Genomic DNA, 26,452 nt, shown 5'->3' with positions numbered 1-26,452 from the left:
ACAGTTCTAATTTGTTTCCCAACTTCGTTTGGCTAACTACCATGGCTATTGAAAATCAGTTGAGCCGGTATTATGCCCATTTGAGCGTATACTCCTTCTTTGCTTCTAATTTACTGCTCTATGCTTCGCTGCGTTCATCTGTTTCTTCTTTGTAAACTCTGTAACAGAACGCTCCCCAGATAGTGGGACTTTGGGACCTCCTCAGAATGAACGCATGGGTGTGTCACCCCTCCCTCCGCCCCCACCCCCCCATTGCACATGAAAGCTTAAATAAATCTGAAACCAGAACCGTGTACCTTGAAATGCGGTTGATTTAACGTACACATAAAGCTTGGTACGTGAACATTTACTTTTCCTTTAATCCCGCCCCTATTCCGTGGTCATTTCATTTTGAAATTCGTTACCACAATATGCAAAGTCATTTTACTCTAATTATGCGCTCTGTTGTAACCTGAAAGAATTTTTGTTGTCAGCCAATAACATATAACTGGGTATTTGTGACTTCTATTTGGCACTGATTTTTTTTTCGTGTTTTCCTGCAACCGTTCTTGTGTGGTCCGGCGGCATTGTAATGTGGATATTGTTTTGTGTGCAAGTAATACCTCAATCAATGTTAAGAATTCGAATGTTTGCTGGTTCGTTAAACTCTTACAGTGGTAATGCTCCATGTGTTGTTATGTGGCAGCTTAACGTCGATGCTACGCCTTCGGACAGAACTGCCAATTTTTTCATATGTAGGCTCCATAACTGCGGCATTCCGCTTCTGCCACAGCGCAACGCGTCATGATTTCGGAGCTCATGCTTTTGCGTGCTGCGATGTCGGCGTTTTAATCTCAAGCTATCGATGACGGTATGTCCAGTACTCTTTTTACGGTGTACTGTCCCCTGTTAAAACGATCGCACGAGCAGCAGAAGGAGCGCACCTCGGTGCCCTGCGTTAGACCAACGCTCTGGTCGGTGGCCTCGGTGGCTCTGCCGGCCACCGAGACCGGCAATCGAGCCGTCGACCTCACGGTCAGCAGCAAAACACCCAATCCTTAGAGTCACCACGGCGGATAGGCGAAGTCTATGTTTGTCGATACTGTTATAGCTCTTGCGCGACTATATAGCTAGTATTACAGTTAGTTTACGTTACTTCGGAGATGTACAGAAGAGTAGAAGTTGGTCACTTGGCTATCACTTACTCAAGCTGCTCCTCAATGCTGTGAAGTCAGACGTCTTGAGGTTACACCGCGATTCGTATACTTACAATTTCGTTCATATCCGGCAGCTGATGTCCGGCGTGAGAGCCTGATTCGTTTCACGTGCGGGACCCTTCCATGGCGAATTCTTCTTCTTCATCGTATTTGAAAGGCCAGACACAGGCACCGGAGAAGAAAGATTTCTCCGCCGAACATTACCCTTTGCAGGATTACTTAAAAAAAAAACTATCGACCATTAGTGCCGAATTAGGCAAAGCTCCTTGCTGTTCGACCTACTCATCTGCCTCTCGCCGCCTTCGAATGCCCCATGTTCGAGCTGAAGCAGCTTCACGTGCTTCGTCGCTCTTCACTGATCGATGGACCGCTCCACTTGAAGGCACAGCGCGACAACCCAGAGCGTTGGTCTAACGCAGGGCACCGAGGTGCGTTCCTTCTGCTGCTCGTGCGATCGTTTTAACAGGGGACAGTACACCGTAAAAAGAGCACTGGTCATACCGTCATCGATAGCTTGAGATTAAAACGCCGACACCGCAGCACGCAAAAGCATGAGCTCCGAAATTATGACGCGTTGCGCTGTGGCAGAAGCGGAATGCCGCAGTCATGGAGCCTATATGTGAAAAAATTGGCAGTTCTGTCCGAAGACGTAACATCGAAAACGATAACACATGACGCTAGCAAGGTTTAGCGTTGCACTGTATAGCCCCTCGCGCGGTGTCCTAACCATGCGCGCAAGCGACATGGCGCGACGCAGCACGGAAGACAACTGCGGCAGCGCACCAGCAACAACAGCGCCCTGGCAGATTCCCCAACCAGGCGTATCAGAACGCGGGAGCGATGAACGCCGGCAACGGCGTTACCAGCGTCGCACCTCGATAGAGTGCGCGTGAAGCAGCAGCAGCAGCAGAAGAAGAAGAAGAAGAAGAAGAAGAAGAAACTTTGTTATAAAGTGAAATAATTGATGTGATTGAGGCCCTTAGAGCAGGGTCCCAATAGCTGCCGCCACTGCTCGTGCTCGCTGAATAGGGGCCAGCCAGACCTGGGGAGGTATTCTGTAGGAGTTCACCTAGTGGACTGTCCGTTTAGGCCGCTGCTGATTGGCTGGGGCCGCTCGTCTCCTCCTCGCTCGTACAGTTGCATCCAATCAGCAGCGGCCGAGATGGACAGTCCACTAGGCGGACTATTACAGAATACCCACTCTGGGCTCGGACAGAGGAATTAGTCGGCGTTTGTCAGCGCCCATTGAAAGGATGAGAAAGATTCCCCTCCACTTTACTACCTGTTCTGCTGAGATCAACGTGTGCACCACTATGCAATATGAACACTGCAGTTCAGCAGGAATGCTATTGTTTCTGTGCACGACACACATGTTCACAGTGGAGTGCCGAATAACACCGCACCGACTCCCCCACAGAGCCGATTGAGAGGAGCGGGAGGGTGGTATGGTATGGTATGGTATAGTATTCCTTATGCGATGGCGCACACCCACTGGGGGGGATTGGCCAAGGTTCGGATGAAATTAGGCAATCTTTATGATATACTAAAATTGGTAAAGTTAACTGGAGGAAATGAAGAATTCAAGACAATCTCTGTGTAGCAATTATAAATTTCTCCACGGTTGAGCAAATATCCCTGTGGCACTTTCCAAGAGAGGAGGCTCCTAGAGAAAGCATATTTATAATTGAAAAGCTCAAACCAAGCTGTGTAAATCTTCGCTTCGTCGTTTTTGCAGAAAAAGAAACTGCGCGTGTCTGCAGACCGTCACGCGTGGGCTGCGCATGCGCCTTAGATGCACAAACATAACGGCGGTGAACTCCGCGGTGGCTAGCTGTTGTTGTTACCTATCACGTGTGTGGCTCCTACCCACGACGAGGCGTTGGGCAAGAAATGGGTGAATTATTCCAAATTTATACGGAGCATAGATTTCCGGATATCTATGGAATTAGCATTGAATAGCGTAAAATTATCTGTTAAAATAAAATCAGGTAGGCCATATCGAATGAGTAATAATTAATTTAAATGTAGTAAAAATATATATAGAATTTAGCAGGGTATTCGTTTGGATTCTGCAAGAAATGTTTGGACAGCGAAGCACTCCTGTGCCGAATCCCAAAGTGGACGCCTCGAATGAAAGGATAGCAGGTTCTACACCAATGCGCCTCGAATATAATGGAGTTCATCTACTTGCTATTGCTCCAGCTTTTCTTTTTTTCAGGCATTCTGCGTCGCAATAGATAAGGTACAACCAATTATAGACAAGAGTTTTGATTATCAACTCATTTGCCCGTTATACGTAGTGGTACCGACAAAATTTTCTAGAATTATTTTACTTTGGCGATTGGCATTCTTTGGGAACTTCGCGCACTTTCATGGGACTTTATATCGAACCGTTTTCCCACCAACTTGGGTCACTCGATAGTTCATGGTCTAATGGGTACAGCATCGGGCTGCTGAGATTAGGGATCAGGGCTCGAAACCAACCTGACCAACTTGGGTCACTGGACGTGTGCTGCTCTTCATTGAAAAAAAAAATATAAAAGAAAAAAGAACGTCAACAGTTTCTCCAGTGCAGTGCGGAATCTAACCCGCGTCATATATACTCAGAAAAGCTATACTAAATATATATGCACACACAAGCGCCACACGCAGACTTCTCGGCAGTTCTGCTAGATGGCGCAGCGTGCTCAGTGGGACCGTGAGAGAGGAGCTAGGGTGCAGTACACACACCTCATGCATAACGGGTCTCTGCGGCGATGGCCATATGGTGTGTCGTTACATTGCCTGAATGCTAATCGCATTCACGTTGACATTCATGGTGAGATGGCTTCTGTCAGAATTTTTTTTAAATTTATGCTCTGTTTATCACTTTATTCCACTTAACGAATGTCAACTCATCTATTCCATGTACACATTCTCTCAATTATTTAAATGAAGTCGCGTAAGCATGATCTAGGAGCGACCCTTCCTGCGGGTGCATCGCATAAGAAAGAAGAGGAAGAAGCACGTTCGATTGGAAGACGCGGGCTTCGAGCGGCGTCGCTGACGGAAGAACGATGTGGATCAAGAGGATTCTCCTGCGCCTGCGGCAGCGGCCCTCCTTGTTCACTGGCTGTCTCTGCTGCCTGGTGTTCCTGTTCTACACCTTCAGCGACTACTGGTCGCGCGGCCTAGCCACACCGGTAACAGGCAGAACGGTGCGCTGGGGCGGACAGCAAGCGGCTGCCGCCATCAAGCGCTCTCCACAGTCGTCTAATGGCGCTTTTCAGCAGGCGAGCAGAAAGAGTATAAAGCGGCCACTACACAGGACGCTTCTCGCGCCTACTTAAGGCGTCCGCGCGCCCATATTTTGTGTCGCGCAGTAATCACGGCAATTTACGTCCCTCTATCTTCTGGGCTAAATGCGTGTCATGTGGTTTGCGTGGTCATTCAGGTGGATGTTTCTTGAGCCCCTTTGTCGCTTTGTGACATAATCCTGTCACATCTCTGTTTTCCCATTGCACCGCAAGGAATGCATTTCGCCATAACTGCGACGCGGTCATCGCACGCTACTAAATGAACGCTGCAACGCCGAGCAACCGACACGCGCAAAATAGGTGTAAAAGGCGTCGCTTATGGCTGTCACTCTCACGACGGCTTGAGCAGGTTCGCCCTCCAGAAAGTGTCATCGCTATAAAAGTGATCGTTGTTGCTAAAATGTTTACTCACTTCTCTGTTGCCTTGGAGAGCTGCGGTGAATGAGTTTTGGAAACTAAGAAAAGGTGATCAAAAGGCAAAGGAGAGTTATGAACAGGCGCTCAGCACGTTTAATCAGCAGGTGCAGGTGCAGCATGATTAACATTTGTTGCACCATTCGAGGAAAAGGGCATGAACTTTTGCGTATTCGTGTTTCCCCACACTTTCATCCTCCGCAGCTTAAATGGATTTGACCTTATAGCTTTAATCATAAAGGGTGTCCTAGCTACGCCTTACTTAGTCTCATATATGTGCTTTAACAACCTATCTATACCATAATACTTCCCGCACGACATATGGTGTTTGGCAATGTTTTCTACCGTCGCTATGCTTTGAGTGTGACATTTCGCGCTTATGGCATTCCTAGGTAGAGTGACACTCCAACCTGTGCGTAGTGTCGAATGCGACTAGACACGAATGTGAAAAGCGCGAAAAGGCATAATTAGCATGGAAAAGGGCATCGCTACAATATAGCGGCCCTTCTCCGGCAGACCTTTCGAAATGCTGACACATCTCCCGTGTACCAATATTGCTAAAGTCATTGCCCTTGCCCTGCGGCTGAAGTGACCGCTTGACATATGACTAGTACCACACATTGCTTCATTGCCAGCTGGGCCACAGCAACAAACGCGCACTTAGCTAATGTTCCTGTGTGCATGATCCTAACGCTCGCATGCAAATCGTCAGTCCCCGAAGAGTGAATGGGCGTGAGTCCAGTAATCACGCGAAAAGCGTTCGTAGCAAGACCGCTACTGATGAAAAGCTCCTAGAATGGCGCGTTATACTACTATGGTTATTCGCGTGCTTATCAAGAGGCTTTATTTATATTCACGCTAAGCCTTCGTGAACGCAAACGATGCTCTTCTGCGAACTTTATAAACACGTGGAGAAGAGATCCGTTGATACGCGTGACGTCAGCACGAGGCATTCTTATTAAATGACGGGAACCTGTTGAGCAGATGTCACCTGCCAAGGGCACGCTCGCTCAGGAATCGGTCCCTCTTTGCCACGACCGTATAGCTCTACTGAGCAGAACAACTCACAACACTCTCCACTTGTATTGGCCTTTCCTCCCCGAAATCCCAACAAATGTTATTATCTCTTATACTCGGACAGAAATTACTGTTGGATAATTTCTATAGTGAATTCTCGAGCCGCGTACGAATTGAAAAGCAAATTCGGTTCCTATTAGAATAGTAACCCACTACTGAAAATATGTGCCATATGTCTCCTCTTGCTCGTCTGCGCAGATACCACTTGAGCCGGTGACGGAACAGGTAGTCTCTCAGGTGAACGTGGAGGATTTGCGGATCTTCGCGTTCAACCTCAACAAGAAGCAGGTAAGCGGATACCTCTGCTGCGGCGAGTATAATAGCACTGCCACTGCCTAATAAGCTGGCGACTCACCAGAAATGTGTCGTGGCCTTCTTTTTCTTTTTTGAAAGATTGCTCTGCTGCATAAAACGAGTGAAGCACGTTATACGTGCATGTATAATTATGTTCAATGAAGCCCAGCTGGAATTTATACCATGAGCCATAGGTCCACAGATGGCACTCGGGTCGGCCGCTTGGTTGCAGCCCTGCTTTAGACAGGTAGTGGTGCCATGATGAGCGCAGTATTAGACAACTCCACAAGAAGTGTTTCTGGGCCTGCTTAATTACAATTATGAGAGGGACCTAGCAGGTGGAAAAAGTAATGAGCCAGGCCAATTCGAAGAAACAATGATCAGTTTCTCAGTTTCCTTTCACACATTCGAGGCCTGAATTTGCGCCTTCAATCAACGCAAGAATGTAGACTAACTACAGCAGCATGCCAATAATTTACGTACCTGGCTGTTAAAATCGGCTTCAAATTAGAACCCGTTCAGCTGAGCTCTGCTCACCGATGGACAGATTTTGAATGTAATAAGTTTACTCGTTGATTGATTGATTGATTGATTGATTGATTGATTGATTGATTGATTGATTGATTGATTGATTGATTGATTGATTGATTGATTGATTGATTGATTGATTGGGAGCGCAGCAGGTGCACCACGAGGAGAAGTTCGGCGCCACCCTGGAGCCCTCGGACCCGGTCATAGTTGTGCAGGTTCACAACAGGTGGCGCTACCTGCAGTACCTGCTGCACAGCCTGTCCCAAGTGCGGGGTATCGAACGCGCATTGCTTGTGTTCAGCCACGACCACTACGACACGCACATGCTCCACCTGCCAAGGACGGTGACCTTCTGCAGGGTACGCCTGTGCTCCCTGTCGATAGCCTGGCACGCAAGTTTCAGGCTGCTGAAGTAACGTGAGCTCAATGTTCGCGAAGTGAGCGACCTGATCGTCATAAAGCTATTGTTCAGTTCCACAAATATCATTTTAATAGGTACTATAGTCGAATGCCCCGCCGTAGTTTGCCGCCGCCAGCAGTAATTTACCTCAGAAGGGAATAAGTTTCAGCATGTTAGTTATTCATCGTAATGCAAGTAACATAGAGCAGTAAGGACGAGGGACAAGACGAGACAGGACAAGCGGTAATTTACCGTAATTTACCGAACGTAAACTAAAGCTCTCTAACGCTGACTCTTACCACCTGCTTGTTCCTATCATGAAAATACGGTACCACTAATAAGATAGCGGAGACGTGGAATACCAGTCCAGGAAACAGCAGCATTGTTGGCGGTCTCCTGTGACGCTTCCATCGACATTTAGGTGCTAGAAATGGTTATTGTGTTCAATGATATTCTCTTTTATCTTTAAACTCCACTCACTCACTCACTCGCACAAAAAAAAAATTACCGACGATTACGTTACTTCCTAATGCGAAATTTGAGCGCAGCAAATAAGCTGTTTCACCTTTTCGATAGATTGAGGCAAAGAAATCGAGCAACACATGTATGCGCTATCACAGAATTTTTTTTTTATTTTTCACACGTATTCCTTTAACAAAGACTCCACTAACAGTTCTTGACAGTCATGAAGGAAGCTTTGTGGTCGGAGAAATAGACTGATATATGTTCGACTTGGTACACCAATGCTTGATTCTCAAAGACGAGATCTATACAAGTGCCTCGCGAGGTTGTCACAGCCGTGGGACGCGTTACGAGCGAGAGGAACGGGATGTTCTCCCGCATAAGTGTTAGGAAATTGCTGTTTGTCTTTATGTCAAGCCGCCACCGATCTGGCTCTCTGATTGCCACCGCACAGGGCGAACGGCAGCGGCAATTTCGGCTCGGGCGGTGCACATATACAGATCTGCCGCCACCGATCTGGCTCTCTGATTGCCACCGCACAGGGGTTGCATTGGAGGAGGCGCGAAGAAAGGAATTAAGTTCGAGCCGGCGCTTTGACAACCCGAGACTCGCAGGAAGAGGGGGGAGGGGGGCGGCGTGTACACCCAGCGGCAAACGATGGGGGCAGAAGCGCGCGCAGCAAGCGGACAACACGATAAAGGGAGGAGGGAAGAGATAGCAGCGACTGACTGATGCCGCTGACGCCGATAGTGAGTCAACCCCAGCTGCGGAGTTGGTTTCAGGGACAACGCCGCCGATGCCGACACAAACAATATGATACCCTCGCTTCCGCAGCGCTAAGAACCAGGTCTAGCCGTGGGAAGGTGGTCACGTATTCGTCGACGTGCCGGGGCCTACGTGAAATAACCGGCGCGTCGGCAACTGAAGAGCACCCTATCCGCCACACAAGAACAGGGGGGGGGGACCCTTTCCTCCTCTTTCTGCATGGCGGCGACGGTGTTCTATGCAGTCACGTTATCTTGACTCTCTAGCGGCGTCAGCGGCATCCAGCGGTATCAGTCGGTCGCTGCTAGCGCTGGGGGGATGAAAGGGGGGCGGAGCTGGTTACGAGGCCGACGACAACGCCGACGACGACGCGAAACCCAGGAACGGACGCCAAAGAGCTGCGCTCTAAAATAAAAGACAAGGCACTGATCGAAGCTTTTGACAGACATAACCTACATGTGAGTTCCACGCAAAATCACTATCAAAATGTAAGTCGACGTATTTTACAGACTGAGTGCGTTTAAAAGCTTTGCATCTACGGAGAAATAATGGCATCTACGTAGATTCACCAAAACGGCAGCTTGGGCACATTAGTAATTCATAGGGATCTAAACAGCGCGAACTGGACACGGACGAAAAAGAAAAAGGTACACATACACAGGCGTTGTGTTGTACGTGTATGTGTTTGCGTGTTGTCTGTGTTGCAGTGTCTGTGTGCGTTTATAACTGCCTCTTTCGCCCATGTGCAGCTCGCGCTTCTTTAACGATCTATGTAGGTGTAGATGGTCGAGAATAATCCATTTCCATGGACAATGAAAACAAATTATTTAGGTTTTAGTCATGTGTACATTGATTAGGTTAACACGAAGGCAATCCATCTCTCTCGGATGCTTCGTGTACTGCAGAAATCGCGACTGAGTAACGTCTCGATTGCGATAGTATTATAGTGTCATCGGCCTATTGGAACAATGGAACCGAAACAGCCATTGAGATATCGTTTATAAGTCTCAGTTTCGCCCGAAAGGCGAAGCATCGATCGCGATATCAACTTAGCGGACAACGATGCTAAGTAACGATAGCAGTTTTATTGGTCGTGTAAAGTTGCAAACATAGACATACTAACTAAATTAACAAGCATGGTGCATGAACGCATCTGAACATGTGAACGGCATGAACACATCTCACTTGATGACCGCGGAAACTCGCTGTCAACACGCTGGAGTGAGCAAGCACGGCACCGCTTGCTGCCGCTCGCATCCCCCCAACGCGAACTAAGCCGCGAAAACACAGCGCGCGGCGGACTCCGTGCCCGTCGCAGATGGCTCTCAAGATACAGCGGCCACGAGGGCACGCGCGGGCGCACGGGCTGGCCCGAAGCAGAACGCCCCCTGCCCCTCCTTACCCTCACCCCGGAGTCTTGCGCGCGACGGAAGACGGCGTGCTTGTTCCTGACTTTCCTTTCGTTCATGCGCGAGATTGAGCCGCGATCGCCGGCTCAGCCTCGCACGCTTTTACTCGCACATACCGCATACGGTACGCGGCGACGATTTTATCCCCTTGGACTTTGCATGGATCCTCACGGCGACGCCGATGTCGACGGTTGGAATGCGCTTAAAGTGTTCATATAATTTATATCGCAATAAAACGCTAAGTAATACGGCACTCAATATAGAACCTCGAGGTACGTACACCAGCTATCATCCCTGGAGGTTAGTGCAACCTTGGCGAAGGGCAACGAATTGCTGTTTGTCTTACAGAATGTTCCTTTACGCCAGAAGGCGGCTCAAAAACTTAACAATTTAATAAAATATGGCTATGGTGAACACTATAGAACGCTTTGTTGATATCGAGGAACTGCGCACAGACTACGTTGTGTTCAAAAGTCCTATTTAAAGCATTTCACAAGTCTAGCAAGGACTGTGTGCCTTCACCACAAAGGAAGCCGCAGTCGGATTAAGACATGATGTCATGCCCATTTAAGACGCTATGGTCGTAGTACAACAAAAAAATCCGGCTTTTACGCGCTAAAATCATGATCTTATTATCAGACAGGTTGTCGTGGGGGCTTCCGGATTAATTCTGACCAGTTGATCTTTTACGAGTGCCCAATGCACGGTACAGGAATGTTCTTGCATTTGGGTCCCGACCAAATTGCAGCACACGCGGCCGGCATTTGGTCCCACGACGTTGCCCTTAACAGCGCAACGCCATAACCGCTAAGCCACCACAGCGGCTACTCACAGTGAATAGTAAATGCTTTTCTATAATCTCCTATAAAGAAAAGACTGAAATTGGTTCATATTATTCAACTTTTCTAACTTTAGCTATACATTCATGTTGAGCATAATTACACCGTTACAAATTACATGAACATTTTTCTGTTTCATGGTTCTCGCCGAAGGAAAAAAAATGCTGGTGTTCGAAATCTTGTCACTGCCGTCGCCTTACACCAGCGGTTAAGTGTAATATGCACTCGCTAATTAAACCCTGCGCCACAAGATGGAGCTACCAACGCGGCTGCTCATATTCTACGACTCCAGCATAGTCTCTGGTAACGCGTTATTCCGTAGATGGTAACGGGCGTTCCAATAGGCCTAAAAACTGCGGAGTGGTCATTTTTAAGTTTTACATAATTTTTGAAAATCGCCTATTGCAGATAATATAGGTCTATTGTCCATGGACTGGAGTATTACGCACATAACTTGCAATAGATATCGAAATACATTAATATAATTACCGAAAATTCAATAATAAACTTCTTAATTCATTACTTGATGGCCCGTATTGCAATTTCTGGAATTGTAGGCAGAGAGTCCGCAAGGCGTACCCAATACGCATGCATTTCCAGAATAACACCAGTCTGGAGATATGCACCATGAACCTAGCCTAAAAAATACACTGTTGTTCCACTTGCTTCTTTAACAAAACACTCTTTTACGGATTGAAGCCCAAAAGTAAGTGAAGCGTCCATGTATTTTAGTAAATAATATATCAAAGCTGGTATCTTCCTGGAGATTCATTTCAAGTGGATACGCCTTGCAATCTCGCTGGCTACAATTCGCAAATTGTAATTTGTACCGTAAAGCACTTAAGAAGTTAACTGATGAGCTTTCGTTAAATGGCTAGATATGCCTTTTGATTTCTCGAGCTAGTAATGTACGTTTGTTCGAATAATCCCGCTCAAGGACAAGAATCATGCTATCTGCCACAGGCAATTTTTTTTAATTCCGTGAAACTTAAAAAATGATCATTCCTTATATTACCGTAAATCACTCCATATATTACAGTAAAGCGCACAAAGCATCCCGCTTAAATGATCACGTATGCCACATTTCCTGTAGTGTACATTGCAGCCACTCTGTGCGGTAGTTCCACTTTTGGATCCCAAGATAAATGGGCGCTTCCATTGATAAAACCTTGCGCGTCGCTCGTAAAGATTATTTTTTTGCTGCGCACGCACGGTGAGCACTTGCCCAGCCAAAACAGAACTTTACGCAGTGCAGTTCAACAAGGTCATTATTTCTACGAGCTAACGATTCCTCATCTTGAAAAAGCAGCGCTGACGGAAGGGGGACCACATGAAAAGAAAACAATAGAAAAACACGTCGCTGTCAGCGCCATGTCTGTCCGTTCTTTTCTTTTGGTCTCGTCCATTATAGCGCTGTTTCTTTCTTTTTTCAAGAACTTGCACAATGAGCCCTCCTTATTGTAGCTCTCCTGCACAGCCGCAAAACAGCTATTATGACACCTATATTTTGCTGGATATTTTAGAAGAATTACGCTCTTCATAAAGAAGAGAAGAAAAAGGACTCGAGCGGGGTGACTCGCAAGCAGCCGCTTGGCTGACCGAGCTGAGAGATATCCATACGGTTCATATTTTAGGAAAACAAAAATCGAAAAAGGTGCCATTAAAAAAATATGGCTTTCAATTGCGATTTGCAGGTGATGCAGGTATTCTTTCCCTATTCCACTCAAATTTATCCGCACGAGTTTCCAGGCGTCCACCCGAACGACTGTCCGAGGAATATCCATATCGAACAGTAAGTGCAGTGACTGCAGCAGCGAGATTGTGTTTTTCTTAATTTCTATCTTTTTCTTGTTTTGCATTATCCCGGAAACCTCCAGATACGGTGCTCTTCGTGAAACGTCAAAGCTCATTTGACTGTTATAATCGGGTATCAAAGTTTTCAAGCGCTTTATTGTAGATTTGTTCGAATAGTGAAATCTGTTGTCGAATCGAATACAGATCTCCTATAATAGAAAGTTTGGCGTGGAATTATCGAACCCAATATATTGTTTCCTTTATACTTTATGTTTGTGCGTTCTATGTCTGTGTTTTGTCTTTGTTTCACGTAGTGTGTGCTTTATATTTACTCTCTACAGGGCTCGTAAGATAAAATGTAACAACGCCGATTATCCCGACCAGTATGGCCACTACAGGGAGAGCAAGTTCACCCAGATTAAGCATCACTGGTGGTGGAAGGTGAGTAGGTCCCAATTGCGTGGCAATAAGGAAGAAAATAGTATCCCGCAAAGTATATACAGCTTCAGAGTTCGTGTAATAAGTGTATTCGCCAACCGAATGGACGTGGTAGGACGCTGGAGATATTATGTCGGAAAGTTTGAGTACCAATGCATTGAACCCAATTCAAGTTCGAGTTGAACAGTGTACTTGGTACGCATTTGAACTTTCTAATATTCGCTAGCCCCTAGTAGCTGGCCACCGCCAGCTACTCAGTGACTATATATATATATATATATATATATATATATATATATATATATATATATATATATATATATATATATATATATATATATATATATATATACCAAGATTAAGTAATAGGCGATATAATGCCCGCGATTATTTGCTTTTCGATCGGCTGTGTTTTGCTTTTGTTTTTTCACCCGCGACTAAATTATAGTTTGTTACATGTTCTTCACTGAATATTCATTGCATGTTATGAGGTCATATTATGGGAAATTGGGTTTTTTAATATACACATCAGCCATAACTAAATTTACATCCGGGTAAAACGTTTCGCGCCAGTGTCACTCCTTCGTCACTCGGCACTACTGGGCGGCGACGTATTGTCATGGGCAAATTTACCCATGGTTAAGTTACCACGCCCAAGCGCTCTCGGAGGCATTCCTTCTTTTTTTTCGCTGGCACACGCTAAAAATATCCGTCTTGAACAAAAATACGTGCGCTCCAGACCCTAAAAATGAGATATTGTCATAAGTCTTGTGACATCTTACATAAAAAAAGCCGTGTGACCTCGTATGACCACATGCGGTTCGTGGCTGCAGCAAGGTTACGGGGGCACATGCTGTTTTGCAGATAAGAATGCAGCGATTCAAATGACAATTTTTTTTACAGCCAGCGACGACCAACAATAGAGCGCTTCGTTGGTAAACACCGTACGACGCGCATCCATCTGAACCTCACTGGTATCGGTGATCTGGCGTTGAAGCTGCCGTCCAGTGGTTAATAATTCAATTTAATCTAATTGTCGACATAGCAATGCGCAGAAATGACGGTAACCCATTAATCGATCATACGTCGCATTCGAGGACAAGAGAGTAATCCGATTACAATTTGAGCCAGAAGTCCAGAACCACAGTCGAGCATATGGCATGATCAAATGCACGTCCTCTTCAGACGTTCTGTCGTGCAAAACGTGCCACGACGAATGTACGCAGATCAACGTCGTCATGGAGAGCCTGAACCTCACGCGCAGTCACGAGGGCCCCATCATGCTGCTGGAGGAAGACTACTACGTGGCCCCGGACTACATCGACGCCGTCCGGTTACTCCTCGCAAACAGGCACGCGTGAGTAGCCCCTCATCAAATGTAGACGTGTCACTGGGGAGCGGGCTTTGACCACCGTATCCCCAAGGAGGCTTCTATTACGAGCTGTCCAGTGGCTCGACCGAAGAACATAATGCGCTTCAATAACTGTGGCCTCCGAGGTCGCACCGGCGCCCTACTACAATCTGCGAGGTCACGTAACCGCGCTTTTTGGTTTCTGTGGCGATGATTTGCTTGTGAAACACAACCTTGACTCCTGTGCATTCGAGCAGCCACCGAGAGCACCTGGTTGTTGAAAAAGTGAAGCAACTAGCAAAAACATAAAGCCCAATGACCACTTCAGGTCACGGGGCGGCGTGGTCATCTGCTTTCTTTAGTTGAGTGCACGTGTCAAGTTGAGGAAGGCTCTAATAACATGGGGTTTAGCCGCCACTAAGTTGCTGGATGTAATATATAGCTGCAGTGCGTGTCAGCCTGTATTAAGGGAAGGATGGCAACCGCCAGCCACCTCTCGTTCATCGTTCATCGTTCATCAAGTTCATCGTTAAAGGGAGCATATGTATAAGCATGGCATGAGCCAATTTCCCCATGTGGCATGTCTGAAGAAGTGCAGCTTTGCGGTAGATGGCACTGGCTTATATCTATGGAAGTATTTGCCTAGTATATCGACAGCACTTCCGCAGGCATCACTAACAAGTGCAGCAAGAAATGCAACCAAATTTTACTCTCTGTATATGTAAATAGAGATGCATTTACAGCAATGATAATAAAGAAAAACACGAATTAAAACCGAAACATTCCCAATTACTTACGTAAAAGCAAAAAAAAAAATATTCTTGAAATTTTAATAAGACACAGTTAATCAAGCTGGTAGGGACTCATGGTAAAAAGCTAAAAATTCCGACAGAACCCCTCCCACAATGGCTAGTAACGCTAATATGATTAGCATTCAGAAAATCCATTGCTGAATATGCATGTTATAATTTGTAGTGGTAATCCTAAAATTTTTCATCGCTTCTGGTTCGTTACCAATAGCACAGATCTCCAGCCTATGTGGAAATCCGTGTTAAGCAAACCTTTCTTTCATGTTAGCGCAAATGTTAAATGTAAATTTGTATGCAAAACTAAACGCTAATGGCGAAAATGTTTGTACATGATGACGCATATGGAGTGTACTTTTACACACTTCACTGCAGCCGGCTTCTCGAATTCTCTGCTGGCGACTTCTTCCCTTCTCTGTAGCTCAGCACTTCCTCGCTCAATGCTCTCTCAAGTCCCAGTTTGTTCCCTTCGATAATTCTTTCACAATCGGCTGCTTCTGTTGACTTCATTTCTTGCCTATTGCCCTGGTTGTCTGTTCGGGTACATAGCCATTCTGAGGCATTGACCAAGACTGGGCACATGCCGAATTCGTTTATTGGGGCACATATTCAGTGCCCCATAACCTAGTGCTAATGAATGCCGTTGTCCTGCTTGTCTACTGGAACCCTTCTGGGACATTTGCCAGGCGTGGGACATTTTCCAGGCATGGCGCATACCCAATGGTCAATACTCATTGACACAAGTTGCCTAATAAGACGCTTATTCAGTGGCACATAAATAACCCAGTGCCGCTGAATGCTCTTGCTCGATTTGCCTATTCTGGTACATACCTATCCTGAGGTGTTGACCAAGAATGAGCACACATACTCAGTGACCCAAGTTCTCAAGCGACAGTGGTTACATAGCAGCGCATCAAAGTGGGCTTGATATTCTACAAATGCCAATCCCATTAACACCACCAGCGCGAAACTATCTGTTGCTCCCATTTGGCGGGAGCAGCCACCTCGTCAAGTCACCGAGTGTAGTCACTTTTTGTGGTGGCTCCTTTCTTTCACCAGAAAGAAAAATAAAGGACTGATTTGAATTGAATTGAAAACCAAGTTTAATGGCAACTTCTATAGGACACAAGAGAGGACAGGTTAGGTTTCAGAAGTGCCGAGGAAACGTTACGCTCATCAACTGATGAAAAGAAGACTTGTTCCACTGGAAAGTTTGAGACTAGGTGCCCTTACACGCCCCGAATATTTACAACTTTGCTGCAAAGTGTATCCGAAGGCCTCCCATTTTGAGAGCCCGATTCTTGTCAACCTCCAGCTGACCACATTCATAACATAAACGCCCAAATAAATTTTCTGCAGCCTTTGCGGTACAAGCACGTGCCTTTGCATGGTGGGAAACAACGACTACAATGTCAAAAAGCCACTCACTGACGCCGTAAGTTGTTGTTGTTGTTGTTGTTGTTGTTGTTGTTGTTGTTGTTGTTGCTGTTGTTGCTGTTGTTGCTGCTGTTGTTGTTGTTGTTGTTGTTGTTGTTGTTGTTGTTGTTGTTGTTGTTGTTGTTGTTGTTGTTGTTGTTGTTGTTGTTGTTGTTGTTGTTGTTGTTGTTGTTGTTGTTGTTGTTGTTGTTGTTGTTGTTGTTGTTGTTGTTGTTGTTGTTGTTGTTGTTGTTGTTGTTTTCGTCCAGCCTCTTATTTGGCGCGTTCTTTGGTGTGAACGATAGCGACACTGCTACAGTCATTTTACTTTTTTGTAGCTGTGTCCGAATAGCAAAAAATTTCTGACTTGAATCGAATGCGAATATTTGATAAAAATGAGATTCAAATATCGAGTCGAATACTAAACATTATTTTTTTAGACGCAGAAGCATGGGAAGGTAGGCTGACTCAGGGCCTGCTATCCCAAAAACCCCAAATTCGTTACGTAATAATTTTTATATGTTCTCGTTTCTAAACAAATGTCAACTAATGAGGGTGCAGGCAACCATTTCATTAAAGTAAGAGACTAAGACATTTTCTTTATCTGATACATGTAATTGCATTCACACCTGGAATTCTGGTCAGAAGGTTAACGAGAAACAGCTGAACGGTGATCGCATCTGGCGCACCATGACAATGACCGTAATGAAACACATGAGCAGCAGGTCAACATATGCTGCACGAACAAAGTGTAGCACTAGAACAGTGCGCCAGTCGTTTTTAAGGGTAATTAAGTTACTGGTTTGAGCGAGTTGGTATCTGTAATGCATGACGTAACGTTTTGCGCACAAGCTAGTGGACACAAACACGTGAAGAGAAAGACAAAAGCTGGAAGTTTTCGCTTGTGTGTCTCTTCACCTGTGCATGGTGATTGTAAAATAGCGCTAAAAAAGACGGGCACAAAGAAAAGGTACATGCAACATGCGCTGACTTCAAACCAATGTTTACTCAGAAGCACACATGTAGTATACATGCATGTCAATCTTATTCTAGCCATCTCAAACAGAATGCAACTTTACCAACCCGCCCAACATGCCACGCTTCCCAGTTTAATCTTCACTTGCTTTTGTCTTTATATTTTGCGTTCAAAACCATGAGATTGTCCACATAATAATTTTTTCGCCAAATCCTAGAAACAAATTTGTATGGATTGTGCAAAGGAGAGGCATTTTTTATTAATTGGCTGGAAATTATTAAGCAGTAGTGAATTACTTAATGTGTTCCTATGAAACAGGCGCCTCACGCGAAGAAATCGGGGCTATTTTAGAAAAGTCACTGGGAACAGTCATCTGGCTTTCTCCCTGTAGACTTCAATAAGGGTTGTCATCATTCGTCTTCCAACAGAAACAAATATTTGACAACTTCAAATAGCAAATTCTTTAACTGAACACGAATCGAATATCAAAGGTTATTGAATTCGCATTCGAAATATCCAATATTCGTACGTCGCTGCCGAAAGAACATTAAAAGCAGTATACGGTGTGTTTACCGTAAACTAACGGGATGCAGACATATGCAGAGGTCAGTCGCACAACTGTCATCTTTACTGGGCATAAAACATCCAAACAATGCCTGAGTGATGTTCATATACGCCCAGCCATGATGTTAGACTATGCGTTGGTTTTGTTGTGGTGAAGCTGTATTTAAAACAGTGTCGCACAAAGCGCGGGCAAGCCAATTGAATTCTGGAGTTTTACGTGCCAGAACCACGATTTCATGATGAGGGACACCGTAACGGGGTACTCCCTATTAATCTGACAACCAGGAGAACTTCAACATACTCCGATGCACGGGAAACGGGTGTTTTTGCATTTCGCTCCCATCGAAATGCGGCGGCCGCGGCGGGAATTCGATCCCACGACCTAGTGTTTAGCAGCGCAACACCATAGCCGTTAAGCCATCGTAGTGGGTCGCAGGGAAGTGTACACGTCAACTTGTGCAGCCCCGCAGACCAGCCACTGTTTGCCTCCCTCTTTCCCATCCGTTTCAGTATGATCGCCTTAACACTAATCAGACCGTTACCGTTATTGAGGCCAGATTCGTGTAATGTTTAGAGTGTGTCAAGCCGCGTTGTTATCCCTCAGAGATAAGGTGTAATTACTCTGCGGTAACTTGCGAGTAGGCCAAACTCGTGTTTTCGTTTTGTTCTTATGTTGTTTTGTTTTTGTTTCGTGATTTATTATTATTATTATTATTATTATTATTATTATTATTATTATTATTATTATTATTATTATTATTATTATTATTATTATTATTATTATTATTATTATTATTATTATTATTATTATTATTTCTTTAGTTGAGGTATATGCGCGCTTTGGCACGTGATGCTCCATTACGCGCCGAGAAGACAACGATCTGACGCCAACAGCGTGTGGCTAGGCACGCGTGCCAATATTGTCGCGTTCCTGACTGTGCGACGCAGGCCAATACCTTCCACTTTGATGACACATCGTTTTGAAACTGAGTGCAGCTGCAAGTGACTGCCAGCAGTTAAATTAGTTTGGTCATACGCAGGTGGAAATCCGTCCCTGGAACAAGAGCACCAACAATCTTGGCATCATCATGACACGTGACTTGTGGAAGGACATCCGGGCATGCTTCAGCGTCAGTCCTCTCTCTCTCTCTCTCTCTCTCTCTCTCTCTCTCTCTCTCTCTCTCTCTCTCTCTCTCTCTCTCTCTCTCTCCGAGCGCACCTTGCAAACACAGCCGCCTTGAGATCCCGTATTTGCTCGATGCAAAGTGACTTTCTAGTCTCGTGTCGTTGTTGCACATGCATACAACGGACACTTCGCGTAACCCTTTTTTCTTTCTTTCCTTTTTTGCATTTCGCATATTTTATTATTTTTTTTTGCACCAACCTCACATGGTCTTTATTCTAAATTCAGTAAGAAGATAGCCAGCTTTTCTTTACGATCGACGTTCGATGACTGAATTCCCCTAATCGCGATTAGAATTACCCAAAAATTAAACTGGTCAGTGCTACCCTTTCACTTGGTTTTCTGGAGAGAATTTCTTGGCTTTCGAGTACGAACTCTGTTGTTAGACTATTAGACGTGCAGAGCAACACTGGGTATTCAGGGGCCAGGCTTGGGTCCAGAGCCTCCAGGTGTCAGACACAAAGAAAATGCAACGCGTCACAGCTGAGTGACGTGTCGTGTAACAATTACTGACCATCTACTACGTCACATTACCACCGTACATTGTAACCGAATCAATACATCGCGTCAGCCAGCCAACAAGTACTACAGCCGCACGCCTCCCGGAAGGCACCGAAGGCTCACCCGGTGTTCACCGCTTATCCTTCTAGTTAGCCGACATGGCGGCCGGAAGGATTAGCAACAGAGAAAGAACGAACCCGTCTACCGATTGAATGACGCGAACCGCAGGTTTGCCATACTATACTGGGACAAAATAAGGTTGGCTCAAAAGTTATGTAACTAGCTCTGTTAGATAACTTTATGCATGTGTATACGGGTACGCATTACCTCGTTAAGACACGGGTAAAGATTGGTCCTCCATGTAATCACCTAGCTGACCAAAGATTTATTCCCTCTGTATTACGTCAATTCGTCCGTACAGACATATAAGAAATCAGCGTCGAGTGGTAAAAAAACGGCTTGCCCGCATCAGATGTGAAACGGCCACCACTACCACGTGTGCCTCATCAAGGGCCCAAAAAGGCAGACATGACGTGGCGCCATCTACAGGATGCTATTCACTTGCACTTCAGACGCGCACTTCTAACTCCAGCTTTCCACCACGTTTTATTTTAACGCAGTCATCTTAAGAGGAACCTTTAGCATGGGGCGAACTCCAATGTTCTCTATTCAAACACATGCAAAATGCAGAAGTGCTCCCATGAAGCAATCGCTCTGCCGAGTTGAATGAAACTTGTTGCAATAGAGAAAAAAGTTTAATTTTAGCAACTGTACCAAGTGAAATTATTGTTTACGACCTCGTGTGCTTTAGAAAAGAATGCCAATATTCTATAACGCAAAAAAGCATTGAAGACGAAATTTGCAAATTCGTTATTTCTGCACCAAAAAGGGAGATTGCAGATTTGTAAACTACATCTGTTAAAGCATCTAAAGTGTTGTGGTCATTTGGTGCTGCTTGAACAGGAAGCATGAGTGAAAACAGAGCAATTGTACCCCAGTTAAAGCTTTTGTCTCCTTGCATTCTCAAAGCTGGAACAGCATACAATATACAAAGCCCGCAAGTGCGCTTCTTTACACACCTTGTCTCACCTAAACAAGATGGCGGACCATGGCCTACAATCTGAACAGTAAAATTTAGCTAGGGGCTCCTATCAAAATATAAGGGAAAGGAGACATCGTTTTTCTCGGCTACCATTGCACCAAATTTCACGAGGCTTGTTCATCTGAAAGAAAATTTTAAAATCTAGTGTCTGCAACAAGTATATTCTTTATTTAAATCATCGTATTTCTTTTTACAAGAATTGTTCAAAAATTGCAAAATTTCAAAAAACGGGACTATCAAGTTTATAACTTTGCAACTGACCAATAAAAAACGATATTACAATTATGTAAGCTGCACCTATAATACGTCTAAAGCAGACAAAAATTATATATTGAAGACCATTAATACGTGAGTAGGACTTTTTTTGTGAAGATTGTAAAAGGTTCTCGTAGGTGGTAAATTCATAAATGAAATTGGTCCGCTTTAGATGATCGAACGGATACAGTTTACAGAACTGCAATATAGGTTTTTGGTGCAGAGTTACGGAATTGTATTTGTACTCCTATTCATTTGAAACCAATTTCCGACAATTTTTGTAAAACATTTCGAACCATAATTCAAAATATTACTTCCTGCAGTCACTAGAATATCTCTTCCTCTCAAATTCAAGAAATTTCATTCACATTGGTCTGGGAGTTGTATCATAAAAACATTTCTAAGTTTTACGTGTATTTGAATAGGCGGTATGGGAATTCATCCCACGCTAAAGCTTCTTTTTATAAGGGTCTACGTGGGGACTCGTTACATCCTTCCTGCAGCTTTCCATACCCAGCTTCTTCCAAGCTTTCGAAACGTATGTCTCCGCTTTATCAGTGAAAATAGCGGCAATGGAGCCACCTTTGTTAGGGCAGGATGTGTGGAAAAGCTGGCTTACGATATTTTGAATTTAATTCTGGGGTTTTACATGCTAAAACCACCATTTGATTGAGGCACGCCGTAGTTAGGGACTCCGGATTAATTTGACCACCGGAGGATGTTTAACGTGCCCCCAGCTGATGCACATGACACAGACGTTCTTGCATTTCGCCCCCGCGGCCGCCGCTGCCGGGTCGCGCGAAAAATTGCACGTATCCAGCGCTTGTGGACAGATTACCATTTACACTGTGTGCACAGTGTATGCCTTACACATTGTAAAACGAAATTTGTGCACAAGTGTTTGATACGTGCAATCTTTCGCGCGACCACACGCGTGCGGTGCGGCTTGCGGCGATGGGCGGCTCGGGCGGCCCTTAGGCAGCGCAACAGCACAGCCGCTAAGCCACCGCGGCAGGTTTAGGATATTTTGCACTGGCGCCTTTGTTTTTGGATTACTGGACCCAATTCTGAACTCTCTCGTTTTTACGACAGTTTCCTCACTGGGCATTTAGCGCGCACTGTTGACGAAAACTGGAATTTGCTTAAAAAATGATTTTTTTAATGTTATTTAATAATCCAGTAGGTTTTAACCAATCTACTCGATAAGTTCACACCAGTATTATCCACACATAGAAAAGCGCAAAAGTGTGCCATGATTTATACTTAAACTACGGCGCCTTAATAAGAAATAAGATTATACTGGCAGTCAGACAAGCACCAACTTTCTGATTCGCGGAAGCATTACAAAGCATGCGATAAAGAGTATCAGTTGTTGTTCAGAACCACCCAACGCCGTTTTTTTAACGACGACCTGTCATCTATGCTTACTGATAACTCAAACAGTTGGGCTACTTGGTGCTTATTACAGACGTGAGACATCGTTAACTAGCGCGAAAAAACAACGGACGAAAGCGAAAAGCACACAGGAAGAACGCTAACGTTCTGTCCTGCGTCCCTCAAGCGGCCAGTCGCGAGACAATTTTGCGTGCATTCGCGGGCTTCTTTCACGCTCGGAAAAAACAGTTTTATGTAGCACGTATTGAGCAACAAAAAGCTGTGTCGGAGTTTTTCATGTTGCTCTACAATTTCCTCATTGACACTTTTCATCTAATTATAATAGTCCAGAAGTTGATAAATTAATAAGAGTAATTATATATTTAGGCGAAATGCAAAAAGTAATCTGACTATTTCCAAGCGACGGCAAATAACATTATCTTGGTTCTGTCCAGTTACGTGGCATTTGCATATTCTTAAATCTTGGTGCATGATAGCTGGGCCACTCTGTATAGTAACGTATCCAGCAGTGGCGGCACCGACCAGTTGACATTACAAGCCGACCTGAACACGACAAGTTCAAGGTGCTCATCTCCGCTAATGCCACTTAACCATAGTAAAACAAAGCCTATATGTCATTTACTAATCGGGTTTTCCGTGTAACATAGTCTTACAAATTAAACGATAGCTCTCTTAACTGACATCAACGTACAAGTAGCTTGGCCCTTCATTTACAATTCGAATTATCATGCGATTACCGCATTAAAGCAACTCTTGCTTCCGCTAATCGTTCTCTCGGCCGTCTTAAACTTAACATTAGGCAAGCCCCTATTCAATTTCGTAAACTTGCTTACACCACGTTAAGCCGACCTAAAATTGAATATGCATCTGCCATTCGGGATCTTTATAGACACTGCATTTTTAACGATATCAAAGACCTTAAAAACCGTGCTGTTCACTTCAGCTACTCGGAATACTCACCGTTATCTAGTGTTGTCACTGCTTTAAAGAATCGCGCTCATTTGCAAGAGCTTTAGCCTCGTCGTATGTATGCTCGCTTATCACTTTTCCATAAACTTTATCATCACACATGCCTGCATGACGAGCTTTTCTGCAACTAGCAGCTATTTTTTTTTCTCGCCGGGACTATTCTAATAAAGTAAAACAGATAACGTGCCGCTCAAAACACTACGCTGAATCGTTCATACCGCGCACAATAAAGATTGGAACCAGTTGTCATTGCACATCGCTACAGAAACTAACATCAGCAAACTTCATTCACGATAACGTATAGGCAACCACCCCTGATTATTAATCCACTGGTACGTTCTTCTCCCAGTGTGTATTAAATAACTAGTTCGCTCTTCTATATGTTTAATTGTATTTTGCACTTTTATTCAATTTGCTGCGCTTTAGAACTTTGCTCTGTACTTTATTTGTTACCGAACTTTGTACCTAATTTTGTATAGGCCTGCACTGTTAATTTGTGAATTGTCGTTTGCTTCGAACCGTATTCACAGTGCTATACCTTTATTTGTATCAAACCCCCTATGTAACACATCAACCGGAGGACATTTACGGGTAACTAGAGCAAATAAATAAAATATTATCCAACAGTCGGAAGCGCTCAGTCCAGCCGCACTGTTCATACCCCTCCTCGTCCCCTCCCACCCGTGCGTAGGAATTTTGCATGCACGACGACTACAACTGGGACCTGACGCTGACTGCGGTGGCGAACAAGTGTCTCCCTGCCGGCAGCCTGACCGTCAGCTTGAGGGTCAGCAGGGTCTTCCACATTGGAGAGTGGTGAGTGCATTGCGCGCCCCCTTAAACCGTGGATGAACGACGTCCCTCCATTGTACGCAAATGTTGCACACAATCCCCAGTTTTACAGTTGCTGCGGCCCCGTCTGCATACGCAGTAAAGCGCAGTTGACACGTATACATTATAAAGACAAGTAATAAATGCTGCAAGTATTCTGGAACAAAAAGAGCAGTACGTGACAACGAACAATGCATACGCGACTACAAAGCATAAGCAGGTATAAAAAAGAAAGGGAACAAATAATGTATATAGTAGTGTATGGGTTTTGTCATTTGTTGGTATTTTTTTCCTTCTGTAGAATAACAATTTTGTTTATTTTGTTAGAGCCTGAAAATTTGAATTCGCATTAATTTTAAACCTGAGTAGCCATGATGCTTTCTATTAATTGATGCGCCGAGAACTGACAGTATTGCTAAGGGTCACGCGGTGCTATCGGCCCAGGTCTTATTGCAACAATGTTGTTGTAAACGTGTGAAAATATGTACTGATCATTCATTCATTCATTCATTCATTCATTCATTCATTCATTCATTCATTCATTCATTCATTCATTCATTCATTCAAATTTAGTATGTACCGCAAACCAATACGGACGACGAAAAGCAGTGCACAACATCAGTGCACCTTAGATCAGGTTACGTTTGATTCTCAAATGTAGGAACCTAACGACGAAAATAAATTGAGAGTTAATAATGACGACGTTGCCCGCACGTAAATGTTTTAACGTGACGTAACCTTGCGCGCGTGTCGCAGCGGGGTGCACCGTCGTCCCAAACAGTGTCGAGAGGTGCTGCTCCGCAAGGCTCGCCTGGTGATCCCCAAGGAAGGCTTTGGGTCCGAGCACATCCGCCATCTGCGGCCCATCAGGCCACGCGTCGTCAGGCTGCCCAAAATCAGCGGAGGATGGGCCGACGTCCGAGACCACCAGCTCTGCGTCAAGATGACGCTGTGGGGATCTTAGGCACCCATCCACCCCTAACTTTAAAAAGAAGAGAACATTCATAAGTCTCACGACCGCCATATCCAATAATTCGCTGTGATCATGTGAAATCTTACATAGAACCCCATACGATCATATTCATTTTCATTCTTTTTCATACGTTCGAATGAACATGATGGTCATGAGTTATCGATATCACAATCGTATGACCTCCCATATTCAACGTGCCGTATCGTAACCATCCTTTTGGACATTGGGGTAAATACTGAGGACATGGTTTCTTTTTTTTATATAAGCATAACCTCATCGTCTGAGCACAAGGAAGACACAGCTCTGGCGTAAAATGGGATGATTGTTTTGTTATGCTCATACTTATTTATCGATTCGTTATAACTTTTGGTTTGTTTCTAAAAAAAATCGTTCCCTGCGTCATAAATATTTCACATGGTGTCTTTTACCCCTTGTTTCTGCGCGCACTCTTGCAGGGAAAAGCGCAAGATTGCGTTATTTCGGAAACTGGTTGATATGCCGAAAATATGCATGCCCTCACATACGAGGAAAAATATTTCAATAAAAAGCAAAACCGTCGACACGGCTGATAGGAGCTGATAGAAGGTGCGAAGCACGCGTCTGTTGCGTTGTCTTCGTTACTTCTTTGTCTGCTACAACATTAAGCTTTAGAAATTGCAAAAATTTTCAGTTTCGCCCGCGAAATGAGGCCATGTAAACTGCCACAAAATCTATGTACCAGATTTGTTTCTTCTTGCAGCGATAGCTGTCATCGGCGGCCCACTTCCCTAGTCATTTTGATATCCCCCGGCGTCCGTTGCAGCAATTCCAACGTGCTTTGCGAGATATATAATTTATATTGAAAAGAAAAGTGCCCAAAGTGGATTCAAACTCAAGCCCCATAGAGTAGTAATCAGTGGTTCATTTCTCAGCCACTCTGCCTTCTTTCCCCTTCATTACATGGATGTAAAATGATCTGAAGTGAAGGCGCTAAAACGACGGTGGACGAAGAAAGAACACACACACACAGGGCGCCCTGTGTCTGTGTGTTCTTTGTCCACCGTCGTTTTAGCGCGTTCACTTCAGATCATGCTTAACCAACACGCCCAACTATCCATCCAAATGGATGTAAAGGTTGTCGTTCTGCCTTGAACGCACCACCTAAGCGCTGCAGTCTCAATAGAGTGAGAGAGAGAGAGAGAAAGAGAGAGAGAGAAATTTATTTCCAGAAAGGCA

General features: G+C 44.7%; 1 protein-coding gene across 2 annotated transcripts; it reads left to right on the top strand.

Annotated features, from left to right (window-relative positions):
• The first annotated feature begins 4,170 nt into the window (after nt 1–4,170).
• LOC142557682 (alpha-1,6-mannosyl-glycoprotein 2-beta-N-acetylglucosaminyltransferase-like) lies at nt 4,171–25,658 on the top strand. 2 transcript variants are annotated; one of them, XM_075669697.1, is made up of 10 exons: nt 4,171–4,393; nt 6,182–6,271; nt 6,958–7,167; nt 12,378–12,475; nt 12,819–12,918; nt 14,142–14,272; nt 16,432–16,507; nt 19,069–19,158; nt 24,125–24,249; nt 25,021–25,658. In XM_075669697.1, exons 1-10 carry the CDS (start codon nt 4,253–4,255, stop codon nt 25,226–25,228), a joined length of 1,269 nt encoding a protein of 422 aa, XP_075525812.1. In that variant the 5' UTR covers nt 4,171–4,252; the 3' UTR covers nt 25,229–25,658. The 2 variants fall into 2 exon arrangements, with proteins under 2 accessions (XP_075525812.1, XP_075525813.1); XM_075669698.1 differs by having other exon boundaries at nt 4,173–4,378.
• Nucleotides 25,659–26,452: the final 794 nt, after the last annotated feature.

Source organism: Dermacentor variabilis, chromosome 9, assembly GCF_050947875.1.
Source record: "Dermacentor variabilis isolate Ectoservices chromosome 9, ASM5094787v1, whole genome shotgun sequence".
Lineage (NCBI taxonomy): Eukaryota > Metazoa > Arthropoda > Arachnida > Ixodida > Ixodidae > Dermacentor > Dermacentor variabilis.
This window is presented reverse-complemented; position numbering and strand designations above follow the sequence as displayed.